The 24,131-nt window shown below is 40.3% G+C and overlaps 1 protein-coding gene and 1 long non-coding RNA gene across 6 annotated transcripts in view; one reads left to right on the plus strand and one right to left on the minus strand.

Annotated features, from left to right (window-relative positions):
• Positions 1 to 24,131, plus strand: part of LOC145434888 (uncharacterized) — a 264,906-nt gene that overhangs the window by 97,441 nt on the left and 143,334 nt on the right. The window lies entirely within an intron of this gene.
• The window catches only part of LOC145435741 (parathyroid hormone 2 receptor-like), a 39,008-nt gene continuing 21,429 nt past the window's right edge, over positions 6,553 to 24,131 (minus strand). For 4 of the 5 annotated variants that reach the window (XM_080313024.1, XM_080313022.1, XM_080313025.1 and 1 more), the window contains 8 exons: positions 22,793 to 22,853; positions 21,758 to 21,824; positions 18,822 to 18,925; positions 18,135 to 18,276; positions 14,703 to 14,744; positions 10,912 to 11,046; positions 10,422 to 10,553; positions 6,553 to 8,341 (listed from right to left, as the gene is read on the minus strand). In XM_080313024.1, the coding sequence (XP_080169150.1) occupies positions 8,003 to 8,341; positions 10,422 to 10,553; positions 10,912 to 11,046; positions 14,703 to 14,744; positions 18,135 to 18,276; positions 18,822 to 18,925; positions 21,758 to 21,824; positions 22,793 to 22,853 (1,022 nt within the window). In that variant the 3' untranslated portion in view covers positions 6,553 to 8,002. The remainder of the gene's footprint in view (positions 8,342 to 10,421; positions 10,554 to 10,911; positions 11,047 to 14,702; positions 14,745 to 18,134; positions 18,277 to 18,821; positions 18,926 to 21,757; positions 21,825 to 22,792; positions 22,854 to 24,131) is intronic. The other variant, XM_080313023.1, reaches the window with a different exon arrangement.

Consider the following 24,131-nt stretch of genomic DNA (forward strand, 5'->3'; position numbering starts at 1 on the left):
GGACGGGCGCAACGATTCGATTTTCTTCCATAAACAAAAATCTGCGCCTTCGCATCAACGGAGAATATTGTTTAAATTCTAAATTTCCAACCTTGGAGCCACGAAACCTCGCGTAGCCGTGGTTCCGCATCATTAATATGTATAACAAGGCTACCAATACTGATATCATAGTGTTCTAAATGATGTGGACGCAGCGAGATTGAACGGGTCACTGCATTTACGTTACGTCATACTATCCATTTGGCCAAAGGCAAATTTACTGTCATTTTTGACCGGCATGCCGAGTGGTAAATTTGATATCACAGGTACCAATGGAAAGCTGCTGCTGTACTGATTACGACTATATAAATTTTATTCTGCCCATGGCCCTGGAACCCCCCACGATCAGCCTCGAATTTTACATTGTGATGACGTTTGACATTGTGACGTAACACTGATGTCTGGCAAAGCAAGACTGCTGCTCATCAGGAGCAAGAGCCAGACAGCATTGTAGTGTCACAATTCCAAACTCCTTCACATTGAAAAATTCGACGCTGATTTTGGGTGGTTCCAGGGCCATGGGAAAATGAAAATTTATATTTTCGTAATCAGTACTGCTGCAGCTTTCCATTAATACCTGTTTTATCAAATATAGCGCTCGGCAAGCAGGTTAAAATGTTAAGCCGCTTAAATGGCCGTAAAATTGCCTTTGGTCAAATGGTAAGTATCATGTAACCCAAATGTAGTCAGCCGTTCAATCTCGCAGTGTCCACGCCATTTAGGACACTAAGCTCATATCATGACATTTCTCTCATGTGATGGTTCACCCTCACAATGCTCACCAAGCGCAAAGAAATAGTCTCTATCCAGAAATACAAAGTTATTTTGGATTTCGTTAACCGAAATCGTTTTTCCTTTTCCTGCGACCTTTTAACAGTGTTGGCGTCAAGTCACTACTTTCGATTCACGAGGCATCTCGAGTCATTTCACATTTTGATTCGAGTCAAGTCAAGTCACTCGTTTTCGGAGGTGACTCGAGTCAAGTCAAGCCAAGTCAAATCACGTGTCAAGTCACAATTCAAGTCAAATTGAATTTTCGAAGCATGAGTGATGATTCAAAGTCAATACATTTGGTAATTGTATTGAAGACAGAATAATTGGCCATCTATCTTGAATCAAATACCGAATATGAAGTTAAATATACAGGCAAAAATGCGTTGTATCGCTCACCTACACGTAGAACTTCTAATAAAATACGTGAGTAACTGTGTGTTTAGCTACATGCTACAAACTGTTATTATCAGTCAAAATGGAGGATGGATAACGAAGCATCGAGAAATTGAAACATATTGATATGGTCCAATACACAAATCAACCATCTACACTGGACTCGAACCAGCAACCCATCGGTGTTGCAGCTGTGGATTACACCACTACGCTATCTCGCAACATAGCTGTTAGGTTGACCCTGACCCAGTCTGCTACTAATTCAACGTCAGCTGTGATCATATAGTTTGCGGTCAAATTATTTGTGATGTAACAATGGCGGATCAGTGAAACGTACAATCAGTGAATGACTGCTTGCTCTCAAAAGTGACACTGGCGGATCGCGAATGATCGAAACATATACAAGATACAGTGATTTAATCGACATCGTTTACTTGTTGACTTGAAATTGACTCGTAAATTTCGCTCAATCTACATTTCTGAAGTGCCGGGTCAAGTCCTCTTTGCAAAGAGACTCGAGTCTCATCCCAACACTGCCTTTTAAGTCATCATTGCCGTTGCGACGCCCTAATAGATGGTTCCGATTCGGCTCTTTTTTCTCGACCCAGGATAAAACCATAGATATCCTCGATTTTTCCCAGCCCTAGTAGTTGATAGGTGTGCTTGTTAGCAGGGCTTTGAAGCCGGAGCAAGGAGCAGGAGCCCCGGAGCCGTGCATTTTCAGCTGAGCTTGAGCCGCAGCTCTGTACAGAATTCGAGAGGAACCGGATCCGGAGCTGGGGCCGGTTGTTGGAAAAGTAGATCCGGCTCCGTTGCATGTCATAAGATGCTATGCTACTACTAATAGCTGAATTCACATAATTTTTCGATAATCGTTCACAAAATTAAGAATTGTTGCCTAGTTGGCACCCACCTTTACCGACCAACCATGTTCATACATATGAGCCAGACCGGGATAGGCTGGATATGCCGCGTTCACTCTGTAATTACTGTCTCTTGTGGGCATTCGTCATACCAGCAATTTGGTATTCCGCACAACACCGATGGCCAAGAGCGCGGATCCAAAAATAGTAATTACTAAGGCAAGTTTTGTTGCCGTCAAATCCGTGGAAAGATGCATTTATTTTTCACAAAAGTTGCAGTAAAAGTTGCATTTATTTTTCACAAAAGTTGCACTAAAAAGTTGCATTTATGGACAATTTCCTTGAAATCATTAGGTTATGAGATGCTCGAATCGAGCCGTATCCAAGGCACTGTAGAAAAAAAATCAGTGTTAGCGACTTCAACAAAATCAATAGCCTGAGAAAATTGACCCAGTGAAAATATACTTTTCGTCGGTCTCAGCCTGAATTTTCGTCAAATCAGAAAGGACGTCAAATTTAAACGACAGTGACATGATCAAGCGATCTATGTACATATAGTGCCGAATAATTCCAGTAAAACGTTGGTTGCATGAAAAGTCGATAAATCTTGCAATAAGTATCATGAAAAATCGAAAAAAACTTGCAAAAAGTTTCATGAAAAATCGAAAAAAGTGCAAAAAGTTGCATGACAAAAATAGAGAAAAGTTGCGAAAAGTTACACGATAAGATTCCATCAAACAGCTTGAAACAACATTCTGCATAACTTCCGAGTATTTAGGAAGGGGCTGAAAGCCGTAAAAAGAAGTTGCAAAAGTTGCAGAAGCTTGCCCTAGTAGTTACCATCCATGTCACAAACCGGGAGTGATGCTTATGTGTGCTGAGCATTGAGCAACTCAACTAATTAGGAATGATACGAATATAGAAGCGACGCAAGAGGATAAAAACGTGACTTTGCCGCACAGTGCACATGTCGATTTGGTGGCGCGCATGCTGCAAGCCGGAAAACACTGTCTTCTTTCTGAATTGTATGAGCAAATTAGTCAATAAAGCTACTAAAGTAGAAGTAAAAGTAGCGACGTAAAAATCTGCTCAAGCACCAGTATAAGTACTTCTCCCATGAGCAACTTGAAATTACTTGAAATATAAATAGAATTGACTGACTTTAAATATACTGAAGTAAGTAAGTAGTGACGAAAACGATCGTTATTCGTTCGCATGGATTGTCACAAGCTGCAAATTGAGCTATGCGATAGTTGCAGAGCTTGATACATATTGACGCATACCAGGAGGTATCCAATTTTCGACAGCATAACCATTCGTTCGCATCACGGGATGAAACTGATCATATTGATATGGAAATGCGATACTAATCCTCCGTTTACTGGAACAGCCCGTTTTAGAAAATATCATGTTATGGCGCCCTCCCCCATATTATAAAGCCAGTAGTGTAGTCGAAGAGCAATAGGGAGAAGTTGAATCGGATCATGTGAAAACGTTTGCGCGGTTAGTAATCGTTAATAAAAAATATGGTGGATCGTACAAATGCCGTATAGTGTAGCTTTATTACCGAAAATTAAAGGCATTACTACACTTGCTTTTACACTTCAACATGTCTGTTCTCCAGACAAAAGAACTGAAACTATTTAGAAATCTGTATGATGATACTGCGAAATGAACTAGAAATACCAATGCTAGTTCAGAAAAGAGGAAAATGTATTTCATGTCTTTTGTCGAGACAATTTTAACGGTGGTCTGCTAAAACAGGTCTACCGCTCAAAAAGTCAGAGCCCACTTCTCTAGATTATGACACCCCATGGGCTGCTAGAATAAAATATGATGGGTAAATGCTAGATTGCGAAACGGTAGTTTGAAACGTTATGATTGGCATATTTACTGTAATGAAATATGTCATATTGGCGGCAATTCGGTGCGAAAGTGGCCACACAACCTGCTGCATAAATAATATTCACTTTCGTGAAAACATATTTGTAACTCCATATCTTTTTTGTGTGAAGCGCAACGGAAATCCTGTGTTCGACTTGAATTTTCTGAAAACTCAAAGTTAGAACTCTGTGAAAACCGCCCGAGATTTCCCTAGATTCTCTTGCCAATTGGAGGGTTACACTACTTCTACTTGACAAACTGAAAATAGCGAAAAGTAGGTAAGTAGATCACAAAATATCACGAAGTAGACGTAGAAGTAGCGAAAATTATATCTACTTGAGTAAATACCAGAAGTACAGGACAACTACTTGATTAGTTCGAAAAACTAGAAGTACTTCGTTACTGACCACCTCTGGCAAATTCACTGCTTTGTTGATAGTTTATTAATCGTAGCGCGAAACTGGATAGTATATTATCGTTTATGCCTACGAATTGAAATTCATGCCAGCACATGATCATTACTGCAGCAACGATTTGCGAACGTAAACAGGGAAATGCATCGAAGCAGCCCAGAACGCCGTTAACCTATATTCCGCATACAATTGTCGCAATGCTAACTAGTCAATGCGATGTCCGAACCTCTGCGCCTGGGGTTGGATATAAGAGGGCAAGTAGTGATTGGCTGCCCGCTTTACAATTTTTAATCATCAATTTTGTGAATTCATCCTCGTCTGCTTGATACAATCGTATTCTTGAATTGTCGCGCAATGTGACTTGTGAGCTTCGAGTTTTATTAATTCGTTACTGGCCTGTACAATGTATAGTGCACGTCGTTGAATAAAGATGTCAAATATTGATGCAATACTAGAATCACAGTGGCACTAATTCTGAGTAGTCTATACATTCGATTCGTTTGAAGGGGAACCTTCTATATTCCACTAAACTTGATCGACGACGGACTGACTGGTAACGAGCGCGGCAATATCGAATTTCAAACCATTGGGTATTTGATGAAAAGTGGATTTCCGCTGATATGGTCGCGACATGCGCTCATTACACCTGAACAAGCCGCACCATTTCAAGATTAATTTAGAAGACTGTATGGCTTAATATTAAGGAGCGCGGTGCCGGTATTAAAACGTCACATCGCCGTTTTAATGCTGTACAATATTTACATGACCATGGCATGGAGTAAAGTGCGTTCTCGTGCGGCTCCTTTGACGAAATAGGCTTCCAACCCCTGTCATATACGGTCCAAAAATATCTTTAACCAGAAGTACATCGTCTTTTGCAGCATTTCTATGGACGGTGGTCATCACCATCAGAACATTCATTCCGTACCAATGTTCTATATCTACGTACTATAGCTGCTGTGTTTTAAACAACCATACGACCGAACCAATCGAAAGTTTTCGGAGCCGGAGTTGAATCTGAAGCAGTGGTAACAATACGCCCGGGAGCTGGAGCCGGAGCCGGAGCTAATTTATGATAGACGAGAGCTCCAGAGCTGGAACTGGAGCAGTTCAAAATGTAGGACTGTTTGAAAGCCCTGCGTGATCGGCAAGTTTTGTTTTCCGGCGTAGTCAAATCAAAGACTGTGTTTAATTGGTATTCGTAGCTTCCCCATCAAGTCCTCGGCACTCCAGGACACGCTCTCTCACTAATATTATGCGTGGCCAGAGAAGAGGTAGGCGTACATCTACATTTATGGAGTACTCAAACGGTATTTTGTACTTGCGTCACGTACTCAAGTATTCTTCGACTTCCTCTCTTATATTTCAACATGATTGCTCTTATATGAAAATACTGTATACTGTGTAGTTTCAAAATGTCCACGCATTTGTGACTAAATCAGCAATTTTGCTCAAGTCGCGAGTATGCAGAATTACATGTGAATAACCGTAATGAATATTTTACCGCTTGTAAAATGCTTGCAGATCCGATTTTATTGGCGACATCTATCTAAGCAGTTAGCGCCATATCAAAATATAGTTTGAGTCAGAGTCAGTGGATTGGATCCGGTAAAAAATGTAAGTCTATACCTGTGAGAGCGTTCCGCTTCGGTTGGCAGTGGATTTCAATTCGGGTCAGATCAAAGGTTTTACAGCAAAACTGGTAGGCGCTCAGTCCATCGGGATAGCGTGGAGGGGAAGTAGTGGTGCAGACTAGGTAACCTTTTCAACGGTCCCTTCGCACATCCATCGTCAAAGCACCTCGGTGTCCAAACGACAATCCGTCGTTATAGATATACACATGGGTGGAGTGGTTTCTGCTTGTGTATAGCACGGACAGATAATACCCACATTTGGCTCAAATTGTCCGCAGGAATTATGTAAAACTAGTACTGGATATCGTATCCCACGACTCATGTAATTGTTTTCATGTTTAGAAGGTATATGCTATTAAATAATGCTACATGGCACGGTGGATAGAACGACTGGTTTAAATCAGCTACATATTGCATTAAAATTATATTTCGAGGAGATTCTTTATAATATGATGCACCTTTTGTACAGAGCCCGGAAACCCCATGAATAACTGTCACGTTTCTACGAATTCAGGAAGGCGACCAAGACCCAAACTCAGAAACGCACTCGCAAAGGATAAAAGAAATAAAATGTATTGTGTACTCAAAACTGATCAGAACTGAGGAAAGATGAACATGAACATGAACAATATATACGAATAAAGTAATCATGGCAGCAAAACAATTTGAGAATTCAGACCTAGCAACATTGAACACAAATGCAATCCCACAAACCTCTGCAAAGCACGGAGCAATGTCCTATTCTACGGTGTTAGAAGATAACTATATTGGACTTTTTGATGTGTATATGATATATTTCTGGATTTTAGAAGGTTAAGTGACAATCTACATACAATTTACGAGCTCCAATGGGTTAGTCCGATGATACGCTCATTCCATTTCCGTCAGCTATCGACATGTGTCTGTGTTAATAGACGTTAGACATCTTTATCAATGAATATACTATCACATCGATTAAAGTCTCAGACGGCAGTTAATCGTTTTGTAATATTCTAATCAAATCCGTCAATCACGTGTTCAAGGCGAACCTACAACCACCAGATATGGGAGCACTCACACAAAACAGAAGGCACCTTCAAGGAACCAAAACCATTTCGATAAATTAAGTAAAGAATCGGGAACACCAGTGATCGGTCTCACATGTATACCAGAATCTGAAGTACATTGTGGATTTCAGAAACCGTTTATGACATATTTGTTTACGCGTCTTGGATTTATCATATGACTGACTTGTTAAACGTGTCACTTAACACGTTTCGGGTGTGTAAAGGAACATTACGTGGTGGACAGTGTCGTGGATCGATGACGGAGAAAAGGGCAGTTGCACGCCTGCTAGGCATTGCAGTCCATCGGTGTATCTAGTGCAATGTAGTGATAAGCTGACATAGCGGAAGCTAGCAAACAAATTGTCAGAACAAAATGGTTAAGGTGCTATTAACACAATTAGATAAAGCCCATATGTTTTGTCATGGCAGACATATTATCTTCTGGATCCGGTGACACTGCGGTATGCAGAGCCTTTAACGATTAATTCAGAAATTTTTTAATAGGTATTCCGTGGCGCAAAATCCGATTACACGTCCTCTAAAACAGCAGATATCCGATGTCACCCATTTAATTCAGAGTGTGTATGTGACGCAGTATATATTGGATGTGACAGCCACTGTGAAATGCACAATTTACAGGCATCAACCCATTTCATAAGGTAGAGGAGTGAAGGAATTTAGGTCAGATGATGGGATCATCAATGTTACCAGGCAGCAAGCTTGTCTAACAGCCTAATCGCACATTCGCGATTATTGTAAGTCCGATACTTTGCTCTTGAAGATGTTAAACCGCAGGGTGATCGCTTAGTCCCGTTGGAACAAATAGGCTACAGAATGCTTGGGAAAGTCGCTGCATGTAACGCGACTGGACAGCACTAACATCCGTGATGAACATCCAAAAAATGTTCGATAGAACCGCTAAAGGACTGTCCTGACTATATAGACAATGGATAACCCTAGGATGGCGGTGGCCGGCTCCCAGTCCTGACAGATATCCCAGAATCGAACGACGGTGTCCGTACAATTAATTTCTGCCCGTCCGACTCGGCCGCTGATGACGATTCGCTCCCACCCGTACCGCTATCAGCACATCTGTCTGTATTGGCATCGTGGCTTTCTTCCTCTAGCGCCTTTTCGAAGGCAGTCTCTTCGTAGTCTTGTGCTGGCGGCGTGGCAATTTGTAATATGGATGTTTCTCGGACAGTTGCCGCCTTCTTGGCGTTTGCTACAAGTTGTTCATCTTCCCCAAGGCTGAGAAGGCAGTCGTCTGCCGTCACGGAGTTTTGATGTCCATTCTGAAAACACTGATGGAGTCAGGAGAGGTCTTCGGTCTGGCGGGGCACAATGACCCGAGTACTCGAATCCGAACCGAGCATCAATTATAACGATTCGAGTCGAATACTGATAGGGGATTTTTTAGAGTATTGAATCTATGCGACCCTTTCCACTAATATCAACGAAAAGTGCAGTATAGATTCTTTCCCCTCTGTGAAAGCCTTCAATTGGTCGTATCACAACATCCAAAACATGTACTTGTACTATGATGCTACTCATGTCTGCCAATATGACATTTCTGTGGAGCCGTAACCAACCCACAGCATTGCGGAAAATAATATAGCAAAGTGCAATGAAATAAGCATGATCGAAAAAATAACAAATTATGTTTATGTGGTCTAGAACTGCAATTATGTTATTTGTGGTCACATAAAATGTGCATACTTCAACTTTTCATATGACACATACCCTTATGACGTCACAATGATGGACGCCAGAATACTCGACTATAGTCGAAGTTCGATTTTATACCCAGATCTAGTGGTCAGTAACGACGTCATACTTTGAATGATAACGGAACCATACTCTGCCCAAGTCCAGTGCATAAGCAATGGTAGCAGACTACTATAGACTACTTTCACTTCTACAACAGATTTTAGGCACACAGTTTACTCTCCACACTTCGAATTTTGAAAAGTAGGAAGTAGTGTTGGGAAAAGTTCGCATATGTGAAATAACTAAATGTGTCACGGTAACCAATCAATAATCATAAATTCGAGGATTGCACTTATTCTTAGATCGAAGTATTCGGTGTTGCTACTACGGGAGAAGTAAATACTTCTAAGGCACGCGAAAACCAATTCAAGTAGAAGGGGAAATGGAAGGCCTTCATACCTTATGAGTAGGGCGATTTTTTTTACCTGAAAAATCCAAATATAGACTTTTGTTGACATTAAAAAAATTAATTTTGACCAAATTATGACATCACGTATGTAAATTAGGTGTTTTGCCACGAAATCTTAGAATTGTACTACTTATCTTCATTTCTGGTTGGAACTGTCTGTCCTTACGAAGTAGTTAGGCCTGAGCTAACTTTTTTGACTTAAAACCTGACAAATTTTTCATGAAAGAACTTTATTTTAACTAAATCTGGACCTGTGAAGAATTCAAGTAGTTACATCACGCATTATGGGAGAACTAATTAAAATTTTTTTGTCGTACAACGAAAGATACTTTTCTACATTCTCGGGTAGAAAGTGTCTGTCCTTACTAAGTAGCTTGCCAAGAATGGAGAAAGAACGCTCAACAGTAGCAGTTGTTGGCTGGCAACACTCAAGTTGTGTGTACAGTACACGGCTGGTGACTCACCGTGTTGCTTCATTCTGGCCATTTTGTCTGCATCACAATTTTTCATCATGCGCTCGTTGATATAAAAACCAATGCCCATTGCCCACGCAAACTTGATTGAATTAGGATATTGCGGTTCGTTGAGCATAACACCATGTTAACCTATTTGTTTCATTTGGCCGTTTATGATTCACAATGAGCAGACAATGGGCCGTCTACGACGGCAGGCCGATAAACTGAGCTACAAGCTGTAAAATATCAATGATAAGTTCACCCAGAGTGCAAACATCTACGATACAAACGAGATGCAGATTGCGAAAACATTTTTACTTGGTAAACAATTTTGATGTTTTATGACGTAACGCTACAATTTTGACAAACTTTTGACTTTTTTTGACATGTCAAAAAAAAATCGCCCCACTTATGACTACATAGTTTTAAAAAGTAATAGATTGAGCCATCGCATACTTTTAGTGATGAATCGTAAGTCAGCTACTATCGGAATGTTTTATAATTTCGAAGATGCCTATGGCGAAAAACTCTCGGACACCGAGTCTAAATCTACTTCATCGCAGCACTTTTCAGGCTTTCGTTTCCTACGTTTACTGTAGGTACTTTGACATGCTTATAGCTATACTTATATTTGTATAGGGAGTGGAGATTTGGGGCGTGACTTCTGCTCGTACTTGAGTATCTTCAGTTACTACTTTGAATGCCACTCTGAAATTCCAAAATGTTGATATTAAGTCGCACCTGTTCCAGTAGCGGGACACGGAAGTCGGCAGTAGGACTCGTGCTGTTGCAGTCGTTGTTTATCGTCAGATTTGGCGACTTCAACGAGTTGGAGCCTCTTCTACCGCCCTGGCCAGCTACAGATGGCCTTGCCTGAAACATATTCCACTTAAATATCTTTGTATCAAAGTATAGACACATGTTGGAGATGGGATGTTCTTCGTTCTTCTTCTTTACATTTATCGCAAACTTGGGGTGTTTTGAAATCATGAAATTCTTTTAGACGGAACTGAGCTGAGGTGCATGTAGCGAATGATAATCAACATTCATGCGTGCTCTAGTTCCCACCAAGTGACCATTGGCAGAGATTTTAACCATCCACCTGGTGACAGTTAAGCTATTTACTAAAACCTGAGATACCTGGAACACCGGTGAATGATAAAGCTAACAAAACCACTAAGACTTAAGTCAATGATCTTGAGATACGGAGCCGTCCAGAATTATGTCATACTTGCTGCCACCGGTCGCTGCTGATAAAACTCGATAAGCCGGTCACGGATGACCGAATACGATCTCGGCCCGTCCCGCGCTGGACTTCAACTTCGTTCTGAAATCGCTGCCACGCGTTCTTGAACTCTTGCTGAACCTGAGAAGGCAGTGTCCAGGTTTTATAAGTGCCGGGTATTTGCTTAGAGATCGAAGATAAAATGTCGGCTCCGAGAACCATAACCACATCATGGGCACTGAGTAGACTACGGCGCGTTTCTCTTCTTTATCAGGCTCATTAGCAATTAATCTAACAATATAGTGTAGAATAAGGAGCAGGGGTTCATAATCTGCATTCCATTACCCCTAAAAGGCATAGGGTCAATGAAAACCTTGGAATTTCAATTTCAATTTTCATCAAATTATGTCGCATTATCGTAGTAGCATAATACTAAAAATCGAAATGATGACCAATAGTTTGGGTCGGTAACTTGCCGTTTTCATATAATATCACATTCTGTTGTTACGTCTGTTACGTCACTTTTGCCAATGCCGTTTTTGTTACTATTTAAAAACATTATATCATTTGGTAGTAACATTTCAAGAATGGGATATTGTTGTCGGATGTGAAACTAGCTAGCCCCATCAATCACGTCTGTTCACCTATTCTCGATGTGATCACTAGCAAAGTATCTCTGTTTGCGTATTGCTCTATTTTTCAATTCCTTATCCCACTCAATTTACTTCAGAGTCAATTGCCATGATATATTAATTGATTTGCATATAGTTTTATTTGCTCACAAGATTAATCGCCACCGCAACTGATCGATGTGCTTACGGAGCCGTACTTGTTTATCGGGAAATAGAGGGAATGTAATTTCAGTGATTCTGAAATTCCTGAAGGCAATTTGACTAAAGTTCCTGGAATTCATTGCTCGAAACCATCGATCGTATATATATTTGGTGGCATAGAAATGTTCGTATGCCAGAAAAAGCTTAGAACGTTTTTTTTAAATAATAGGGTGTAGCCTACTTAAGCAGGGGTGTAGCAAACCTTTTGACTTGGACAGTGATACACCACTACACCAGTCGTCTTCCCTACGTCACGGTGTACATTCGTGACGTCACCTCACTAATAAAATCTACACTTCCCGTCAAAAAATAATCGTGGATACGCATATGTGCTTGACATGAGATGTGATGTATCATAGCCCAGTCTCCAGTGGGCGTGACGCCGACTCGTCAGTAGTACTGTAGAGTAGGGGTGTCCTGTGACAGTATATTGACAAGAGGGTGAGATACGAATAACGAAGCGAAACCACGGGTCATACACAGGGATGCCAGTTCCACCATACCAATAACAATTGGCAACGACAATTGGGACACTTATCAGTATCATCAATAAAGTAAGATATCGCACTACGCATCATTTCCGTCAATAACTGGTGCGCGCAGACCGAGAAATCTAGGTTTCAGAATAAATTTCAAATTTATTCAAACTCATCGTGCGCCAAGTCAGCACAAGCATATTTAACTGATTTTAACGTTTTGGCCCTCCCTTAGCCCAACTGAGGATGTATCGAATGAATTAATCTAAAATATATTACAAACTTGTTGAATGGGCCAGGGTCGTAATGAATAGAGTCCGACTCGAGTCACGATTTTCTGATGTCTCGACTTGACTAGAGTAATTTTCTCAAAATACGAAAATGACTCGACTCGACTCGAGCCAATCCGTGTATTGACTCGACTTGGACTCGGGTCATTGCACATCACTCGAACCAAGTCATATGACTCGAGACTCAGACGGCCAAGACCGACATTTCATTGTAATTTCGAAGAATAGTAAAGTTACCTCCCTATTGGGATTTGGTCTGTTGGTACTGGTACTTAAAAATGCGACCAGAAACTGCTAAGAGTGAGGAAAATTAGTAGGCCTATATTATAAATGCGAACATTCGATTTCACCAAACAGAGTTATAAAAGTGGGTTTGACAAGACTTTAACTGGAAACTGAGCAGTCAGCACAATGACTTGTACACGGACTCGACCTTTTGTCTTGATTACTTGGACTCGGACTTGACTCGGTGGTGAATTGAAAATGACTCGACTTGGCTCGATCCAAAACTACAAAAGTGAGATTGAATTATGACTCGGAGCCTTGTGACCTGGTTACAACCCTGTAATGGGCCGTGCACAATCCACAATTGGCACTTCTATGCGGAACAGGGGGATTTTCTATTCGGACCTCATGTTGCACATTCCTGTTATAGAGTATATAGACGGTAAAAACTTTAAATGGGTGATGCCAAGCTAAAGTTTGTATATTAAAATACAGTACGCATGTTAAATAATATATATGGCTGTAGATAGAATAGTCGTGCTAACGCGAAAATGGAATTTTATCAGTCCATAAAATATTAACACCTCAACACTTAGCCACACAATCCTATTCAGATTTTGCGGTTATTGCCATGTTTGATGGGAAGAAAACGTTTTAAATATAATGACAGTTCTGTGAGGTCAGCCGCCTTTTCGATGCAACTTGAGGACGGAATTTCCCATCAATATTCAATGCAACTGTACGAATGCGATGTGGGTGGTATTTTCCGATTTTGTGCCAGATATAGTTTGAGCATGTGCGTACAGTTGTGCACTGATATCATGGTAGACCGGTAGTACGACATTGCTCGTGCCAGTTCATTTACGATATATAAGTTCAATTTCTCATGGCACGAAAGCAATTTCTGTATTGCCCACATTCATAATAAATCCAGAGTTCAGCCGATGGCACACACGCGTCATCTAGTCATGGCCTATGAACCTGGCGTGGGTACTAAATTCTGGAATATTGGAAATACCAGCATATCGGTGGAATTCATAACATAACACCGTTGCGTAATGCACCCACCAAGATTGGATATCTAATGCAAAAGGTTTAGAAATGATCGCGTGTCCCAAAACACATATCTCGTGTGTCATGTTCCCGTAATTCCAAGGTCCCTCGCCCATTACTAAACGGTTCCTCGGCCAGAATATCCGAAATGGCAACAGACCGAGATGACTGAATTCGATCCGAAGACCTTTATATATTTGTCATGATTTTCTAAAAATCCTATCAGACACGGGAGTCATGTGGACCTAAATTGCGGCATGGATGTCGGATGTTGCTACCAGTTTGCAACGTTTATCGAAGGTATACTATCGATACAGAGTAAACGTCCAGAAGTTACCGGTTTCGGCAAATGTTTTGGCTCGATATTGTTGTATTTTTCATGCCTATCGTCGGATGATGGATATTTATAACCTCGGATCAAGTGAGCTTAAATTGTAGCGTAATAACATAGCAGGTCTAATCGCTTTGCGTACACAGTAGCTCTAACCAATGCGTGTGTTTGCTACGCGGTACATGTTCTCGCGCCCGTTACGTAATCTCTCCGTCATTTAGAAAGGAAATTGGTCTTTTATCAGTGTAAAGACGTTAAAACCTCAATAACCAGTCGTGGAATGTTTGTTTAGGGGTAGGATTTCGCCAAAATTCTACCCGGCTGAAAGGAAAAGTCTGCGATGAAAGTCAAATTCTTCTGTGTTTACATGTAATTATGCACGCTCCATTTGACAGTGGATTTACCAAATCGGGATAATCAGATCTTCCGATAAAGACGAAAGGTCGTAAGAATATCTTTCGCGCTTACGGTGGAGACTTGAGACTTGGGATGAATATTTAAAGACATAATACATCTGAGACCCAAGCACAGATCGCGCGGAATACGAATAAAGATACGAATTCGTCGTACTGCATAGGAATATCCTTACCTCTCCGTTGCAAAAGCAGTATATGATTGCGACGAAAAATCCCTAAAATAAAAACGGTATTCTCATTAGATTTTCTGCCGAAGTTAGAGCGATGTATTCCATGTGTGGCTAGCACTACTTACATCTTGGCACATTCGATTTCGGTGAGTGATCAAATCGTAAACAAATATGGCTCCAAACAACAGGGCAGTCCAGTAAATTTCTTTTAGCCAATTGTTTTCAGTTGAAATGCTAGCAATAGCTACTATTAGGGTGCAAATCAAAAATTAGGCTTTCAAAACTATTCCAATGGGCGTCAATGACTCGAATAAACCACTTGTTAATGGAGGATATGTCCCTGGGGTGGGGTGGGTTCTATTTTCGTGTAGGCCACCACCCGAATAAGGCAGAAAACGGTGGTAAACATATCCAAACCCAGCCCACCAGAGCCCTGGGATCTTTCTCCATAAGGATTGGTATATATGAATCGTTTTCACTTATTGAAATGTGTGTGAATGCATAAATATAGTACCACAAACAGGCGATGGTTGGATTTGCAACACATTCTATGGTGGGAATCTGTGGCAAATACACGTATTTTTCAACCGTGTATTTACAGCGCACACGCTATGTATTGAGCATTTCCGTCAAAAAAGATTGGACCTGCGTCACGACAGCATCCTAATTCATTTCAGCCCTGATCGCGGATACATATTAGCGTCGGTTCACTAGAGGTATGCAGCTGATGGGCGCGTTGCGTGATAATTGTACCCAAATGGATACCTCCTCCAAACAAAATACTTTTGCTTTACGTCAAAGGATTCAACCACGATTTCAATAATCCGGTTAGAAATTAGTAAACAGTGCTTTAGTGTAAAGAGAAAACAGTTTCATTAGAAGTTGCTTTCCCATTGCCGTTTCATTGATGTGGACGCCTATCTATAGTAATTTCCATACACACATCTGATCATCTTTTGCGATTGAATTTAGAATCACATTAGCGTTTTCAATTATATTCAGATGTATAGATATACATATAGTATCGTAGAGGTATTGTTTAATATATAAACCAGTTCACATTTACATCTGATGTGATCAAGGTTATTTGCTTTTAGAGGTCCTTACACAAACTAATTAATGACACATTTTGCTGAGTACGTCGTTGCTACAATTAGTGAATGGTGAGTTTAAACAGAAGTGCTGTAGGCTTACACATGACATTCATAAACTACTGTGTTTCCATCAATATAGGACGATTGGATATCGAGTCTATGTCCGCATAACCTTCATACAGCGAAGTATACATAAAATATATAGCAGGACACTGCTTCCAATTGTATATCCTGTAGTGACTTTAAATGGAAGTTCAACGAAGCGAGTCTAATTTCATGCGACCTTGGGGTTCATTGCGAAGCTCGAGACCGTATCAAAACAGGTAAACATCCCTATTGGGCGATGCGGCTACACAAAGTACCGTGCGTTATATTGGAGTTTATTTGGGAGGAAGCCCTTGACTTTGAAGATGAGATATTGCACGCAATACTCCCAAAACGCGAGGCTCTGAGTGCACAGTTTTTCTGTAATGTATTGTTAATCCGTTTGATAAACATTCTGAGTTAGCAACTGTGGCAGTTACGACAAAATCAGCACTCGTCTTCCTTTGGTTGATTCCCTTGAGACCGCATTTTCAAGGTTATGTCAGCGTGGACTATTGATAAAATTGAAAACTAATGTTTTCGTTCTGATATGGGATGCATTAGTTGAGCAGAATTGAGGAACGGAATTGTATCTGGACTCGCATGTGTTCAAAGTGGGGCCTTCGGCTTTGGACTGTGTTTCAATTGCTAATGTATCAAAGTGAATTTCGGTATTTGACTTCAAAGTTTGCGTATTTCCGGTTGACAACATCGTGTGCCAGGGATGAATCACACATTGGCAGAATATAATACCGCAAATTCCAGTATCGCACCATAGCGTAACCAGGAATATACAAGCGACACGGCACACTGCTGATCAAAACGAAACCAGAATTGTATTCGGGTCCGGATATTGCATTACGAGATGAAATAGCATTTGTATCCGATTCAGATGGTAGGTTTATCGAACGCGATTGTCAACTACGGGTCTGCAGTAAAGGAAACGCCGACGAATTTGGGTATTGGTGTTCTGTGAAATTGATGTAGTATAGATAAAATATCATGTATCATTGACGACAGAGAGGTCAGTATCGAATTCGCTTACTCGTTCGACTTACTCAAGTGGGCACGTTTGTAGACTAAATCTTCTTCTATCAGAGCAGTTTTTGAAGCGAAACTACTACCTTTTAGACTTACGATTTTTAAAATTAGAAAGCAGTTTTGTAATAAGTTTGTATCACTTTGATAACTGTAATTTCCGTAAAAACCGCCTGACATATACACTGTACCACGGTATCTGAATATATTTTCAACGTCATTCTGCGTTTTACGTTGGTCGCTAAGAGAGACATTGCAATTTCGAAAATAGCCACCTCAGGAGAACTGCTTAAAGTTAGCAACCGGTCAACCGAATCTAAATTTTGAAGTTACTTACTTACTGTATTGCTTTTCAACCCTTTTATTTCATACTTCCATTTGAAGTAGTTTTGATTAGCCTTGGGTATTGGTAACTCTACTTGCAATTGAGTTGAAATGTAGGTCGTTACATATACTTCGTCTTGAGTAGCTAGGCTGACTAATTTGAGAACCTCTCTTCGACACCGAACACCAATATTAGACAGTCGCCCTCTTGAATGACGAAATACATTAACTAAGCTAGTGCGAGAAAGAACAACTGATCCTGACAGATATCACCCATACCCAAAGCGAGCGTATAATTATGTCTGCGCTAAACTCGAACTTGCGTATAGACAGGATGTGTAATCAGTAATCACTAAACACCAATTTACTCAGCCATCCAAAGTTGTTCTTATTTCGAGAGCAATCGATTACAATTACAGAGTAAATTTGGAATCGTCACAGTGGAAGGATTACAATTACTCAATGACTGCTTCTAACACGTTTTCGTAAAACTATTAGGAGATTTTAAAATATTTAATGACTCATTTATCATATCCCATGCTGGCGCGCTGTGGGTATGTTTTGGTCTTTATTACAGGCCAACCGGGTACGCGGGAGCTGCCAAGGGCCTGCCAGCTAATCATTTGGATGTGGCGTCGCAGTTTTAGTCTTTTTGGTTTATATTCATTCATTACATATTCTGAAAGCTTTATGCCTCACGAATGTTCGTTACGTCTCCATAGTAACGCATGTTCTGTTTACGCATGTAATTTTTTCGTCCACACTACATACACTACATCAAGGATCATATATATCATGGCCTATCATGTATATATATACCGTATATATTAAAATCGCCCACATGATATGATAGGTTAATCCGTATAAAGGGGCTCATCCACTTTCTAACACTAACCTGGAACGAATTGAAGAAAAGATCGAAATACATCCGAATATTCCACAGCATGCCGCTTTGTACGGAATCTGGCATACCGATGAATATAATGGCGTGGATCCCGAACATAAATATCAACACCAGCGTTGACTTGGCAAGTTTTCTGTAACACACATCGCGATTAGCATTCGATTCGCCCATAGATAACGTCAGAACGCTGCCGAGTCAAACGCGACTGTAAATGTCAATCAAAAACATAAACATGTCACGCACGAACGATTGTGAAGTTCAAAATTATCTTGTGTATTTCGACTCCATGGTAACGGGCATTCATGGTTAGGATTTTACGTCAGATCTTCACGCATCTGCGATTTGTACCACGAATGACTACGCAAAAGGTATTGTGGTTAGTACTATAGGGGGAATGAAATAATTAACGTCAGGATTGTCTCGAGATGAGCCGATATCGTAGATAGACACACTGCATAACCCGTTATCTCTTCATGGCATAAGCCTACATTATCGTTATTTGTTTTTGCGTTATCACCAGGAAGTAATCAGTTTTTTTAAGCAGACCATGGTAAAATATCATCTCCTATGTATGGATTAAAAGATATCGATATCGAAGCAAGCAGAACATAGCCGTAACATTGGTGTTAGTGATTCCAATGAAGGTTATTGTTGAAGGATGATTGATGATGACACTACCTGTACCTGTACTGCTTTCGGTTGTCGGTACCGCTGATGACGCTGTTCTCCCGCATTTTGTACCAGAGCACGCGAATAATGTTGAGAAACAATATAAAATTGATCTGAAAAATCGTAGACACGGTAAGTTTATCTGGCGAGATACATCGAAATCGAGCTGGGTTCAAACAGAATGGATATTCGCAAGGGGATGCAATAATTTCAACGATACAATGATGTGATATGTACAACCCGACGGGGGAAAGCAGTTATTACGTCATAATGTGATGGAGTACAAGTTTCCGAGGCAATAGCGCTCTTTACCCACATTTGACTACGTCAATTGTCAGGTATATAGTAGCGCCAGAGTGTAGTCAAAGATGGTGAGAAAATCACGTGACTCGCACTTGAATGACTTTGGTACATTTGCTATTGTCGATCCATCTTCGATAATGAAATTACTATCCCAATCATTGTTTGACAACCTTGAAACGTCGCAGAGTATTGGAGGATATCATCACATTATACGTTTCGGCATCGTTTCACCAAGCTCGGTGTGTAAAACTATGTAATTCCACACAGACCAATACCAGCGTCCCGTAAAATCAGTGCTGACGATAGATCCACAATAACAAATGTACCAAAGTCATGCTCGTGTCAGTTGGTTTTTCCCAGTGTGCATACCTTTATTAAGAGCACTCTGGTAGCACGAATAACCAGTTCGTAAAAGGGGTGGCTACGGAGGCTTTTAGACGACCGTTCATGACATTGATGATCTTTCTTACTTAGCTGGGGGGGGGGTGCCCTGTAATCGTAGCCAAAATGTGTGAGCCTACTTGTACATTAAACTCTCCGTTTGTACCAACATGCCGAATTGAAAGGTGTCAAGGTTAATTTATTCTTTCATAATTAGAGTTAGAGTTTCAGTGTCGGCTGGTTACATTCATGCATGTATGATTGTATGTGTACAATGAATAAGGTGATGAAAGGCGGGGATTTTACGAATTAGACCTCAAAGTGCGGCCTATGGGCACGTTAACATTCAACACATAACATAACGGCATATAAGTCCGTGTTGATATAATAACTTGATTTATCGCAACTTCGAATCTGGAGACTATTCTAACCCAGGGTTCGAAGGCATAATGGATATCGACGCCTATTACACAACGCACTCTTGCTTACATCTCAGGAACGAGTACTATTAAGGCCTCTCCGCATTTGGTGGAACGAGTGTTTTGATAGCCTAATAGGCGCCAGAGATTTTACAGACTTTACAAACGAAAAATAAAACGACCTTAGCGTAAACCGCGGTTGAGTATTTTGGGATGGACCGATTACACAGCTTCGCCGGCTTTCACCAAAGAACTAACGTTGTTCTCGCTCGAGGGCCAGTCTGGGATGAGAGTAGCAAATCCCATTAATCAACTGAGCATACGGCATGGAGGGTCTTCAACATTTACTCAGTGTGATATCGAGGGTGCTTGTGATATCTGAGAGGATCGGGAAGAAAGGCGAACAACCAAAAAAAATGAGGGAGAAAACTTTAAAGTCCTTCCCCGTTTCGAGTGCGTATGAAAAGGACGACCGCAGAGGTCAAATGCCGGAGCAGTGCGCCTTATGGACTGTACTTTGCGGCATGCTTGACATTGCCACAATTGAGTAATTGGGGTACGCAGCCAGTTTGGCGTCTACATAATGACGCAAACATAATACTTGTATGACATCATCATTGTACAACGGGAGCAACATAGTTAACCTAACACCAGGTCCCTATAGCTACAGTTATATAGAATTGAAAGTAAAAAGACATTCCGTGAAATCAGATGAAGTAATATTGAATGATGATAATTAGGGCGATTATTTTCACAAAATAAGTCCAAATTTTGTTAAAATTGTAGCGTTGGGTCGAAGAATACTCAAAATTGTTGACGAAGTCAAAATTTTATTGCAACCTGTATTTCGTTGAATCGTAGATGTTTGCACTGTCGGTGAACTTATCATTTGACATTCTACCTACAGCGTGTAGCCTACTTCATAGGCCTACCGTTGTAGACGGCCACGACATTGTCTGCTTATTGTGACTCATGAACAGTCAAATGAAACACTTTCTACCAGAGAATGTAGGAAAGTATCTTTCGTTGTAATACAATTGTTTTTTATTTCCGCTATAATACGTGATGGAACTACTGGAATTCTTCATAGGCCAGATTTCGTTAAAATAAAAAGTTTTCATGTATAATTTTGTCGGTTTTCAATTCAATTTTTTCCGGTCAAACAACTTCGTACGGACAGACAGCTCCAACCAGAAATGAAGAGAAGTAGTGCAATTCTCACATTATGCATGAAAACACCTAATTTGCATACGTGAGGTAAAAATTTGGTCAAAAGTTAGTTTTAAAGGTCGAATAATGCTAGGATTTTGATTTCTTGGGTCAAATTCATCCGTTCTTTAGGTAAAAAATGTCCCTAGTGATAATACTATATATATAATATATATATATTCATTTAGAGAACGCGAGAGGCTGGATTCAAATCAACTTGTTTAATTTAGCATTGCGGAATATTAGTTTGCGACAGTGGTGGTCAACCTTTTGCGTTTGCGAACCGGTCAAATTTTAAAACGTATTTTACGAACTTTCATAAATCAACACAACGCAGCTCAAAACTAAAAGTGGCCTTCCGTTTAATGAGAAATTTCTGGGTATCTTTTTGATGTCACACCTGTTGTGCCTACAACGCAACGTCATGTTAAAACCACCAACTCGATTTGGATTACTATGGGTTTTCAAAAAATAGGAGTTCGTTGTTTGCTAGATTCTATGAAATAAATGCACCCAGATGAATTCAACTATAACAAATATTTGAATCATGGTGTTGATAATAATTATGTAATTATTAAACTGGTACCGCCCGCGTGCACACTTCACTACAACGTTACGCGATGAGCTATTTACCACGTTAGCAATGACGATTGGTCCATTATAAATCCATTTGTAGTGAAGTATCGCGACGTCCCAGCATCTGAAAGAAATAAAAATTACGGACGTATTAGCGTCATGCTAAATTGAATCGTCAATATCCTTTATGCTACAAATACTAACACTTCAAAATTTGATAATGAACTAATAAACCTTTGAATACGTGCCCGTGAATAGAATACCGTGTGCATGCCTCTTTTTTACTTCGCCTAGGATAGGTGAGTGTCTGATTTCGAAGAAGACTCCAAGTCGTTTCGACACCTTCCTATCTTTCATTGCATGGAATTGAATTGACTGCTACAGGTAACCTAGCTATTGCAAACCATAGTGCCAGGATATCAGTGCTTTGAACAGGAACTTCCAGTACCGTAGCCCCTACAGTCATGTCTCGATCTGTCCCGAGTGAAAAAGCCTCTCAGTTACTCATGTGTACTTCTTGCACCAGTGAACTTGCAAGAACGCCCAGCAGGTCGCACAGAATAGATCATTCGTGAACTCAGTCATCGCATTGTCACGGAGGTATTTCAGATAGGTCTATCAGGTCACACCAGTCAATGATAAGCTGGCGTGAAATTCTCGACATTGTGAGTGTATAAATGTATGACGTAAACTGAAACATCTCGAGCGTAACACCAGCAGATATTTACATTGATAAAGTGCAACAAAAACAACTCTGCTCAAAGTATGGACGAACTGATGCTATCAGCTTGATTAACAGTGTGAAGTCTGACGTACTTGACACTAGACATACATATTCATATTATTATACCGCTAAAGCTACAAATTACATCGAATTTAGTGGGTCACGGTATATTGCCAGAATTATTATAATTATTGAATAAAATCTAAGATGTTATCAAGTGCCAAGTTGATATCTATATATTCAAGCAGACGTAAGCAGAGTGTCCGCTTCGGTGGGTTAAAACGGCATAAAACACATGCAGCTGTTTCTCACCTACGACCATTTTATGTGGTCAAAATCATTGTTTATAAAAACCAGAGACGACTTACTGTGTATCTGCTATCGTCGCTCGTACGATCGCCCACGGAACAACGAACAACACCGGTGCACCTGAGGAAGTATTTGATAGGTTAGGATCGTAACTTAACACCTGGGTTTCCAATTCAGCGAAGTTCGTTTGACGTAATGCGGAATTTGCGGGGGTTTATCGCCTTAACAAGCGATTGTTTTTAGTTCATCGTAGAAATTGTCATCACTGATTGAGAGCGAAAGTTAAGAATTACATATATGGCAGATATTTCACCAAATCGATTATATCGACAAATGAGTGTGCACTTCACTTTTCTCCATTTTTTCATGCAACTTTTTTCGACTTTTCATGCAACTTTTTGCAAGTTTTGTCTATTTTCCATACAACTTTTTACTCGAAATATTTGGCATCATATGTTAATAGATCGCTTGAATATTTCGCTGTCGGTAAAATTTGAGGACCTTTCTGATGTGACGTACATTCAGGCTAGACCGCCGAAAATTATATGACCACTGGGTACTGGGTCAATTCTTTCAGGCTATCGATTTCGTTGAAGTCGCCAACACTGAGTTTTGCTACAGTGCCTTGGATATGGACCGATACGATTATCTCATACCCTAGTAATTTCATGTAACTTGTCTGTAAATGCAACTTTTAGTGCAACTTTTGTGAAAAACAAGCGCAACTTTCCACGGATTTGCCTGCAACAAAAACTCGCCCTAGTGATAAGATAAGAAAGATATCCAAGGTGCCTAATGACAACCAATCCGCATATAGTCGTGGTCTTGTGAAAGCTTGTAACGAAAATGGGTCTGGCATCTAGTTGGAAGATCAGAAATGAAATTCATCAATGAGCAGAATGGCCGTAGCAACCACAACAACAACATCATTTAGTCTATATGAGCCGTCGGCTGTATTTCTCTCATATGTTATCGTAGCTAACGGTAATTCTATTATATACGCAACGCATATATGATTATAACTAGGGCAAGTTTTTGCAACTTTTCTCTATTTTTCATGCCAAGTTTTACTGCGACTTTTATCCAATAATGCGTAAAAAATGTCAAGGATTGAGTTAAAAACATGCTATAAACTATTTCTAGTATGGTTCTATTATCTTTGATTCGCATAACAAAATGCTATATAGCTGAATCTCACTGGTATCTATGACACGATGACTTGTAAGCAAGAAGTTCAGCTACCCCTGCCAAGCACGACCGTGCCCGAAAAATATGTAGGGGAGAGTGGGTAGGTATGGGCCACTAAATCTTACAAAGCTATAACTTGGCCAAACTTTGTCTAATATTCCTAAATTTCGGTATAGACTATCATTAGTTATCTGGCTAACTATTACTGGT

The sequence above is a fragment of the Botryllus schlosseri genome, chromosome 3, assembly GCF_051294905.1.
Source record: "Botryllus schlosseri isolate E-star chromosome 3, Bs_hap1, whole genome shotgun sequence".
NCBI classification, from domain to species: Eukaryota; Metazoa; Chordata; class Ascidiacea; order Stolidobranchia; family Styelidae; genus Botryllus; species Botryllus schlosseri.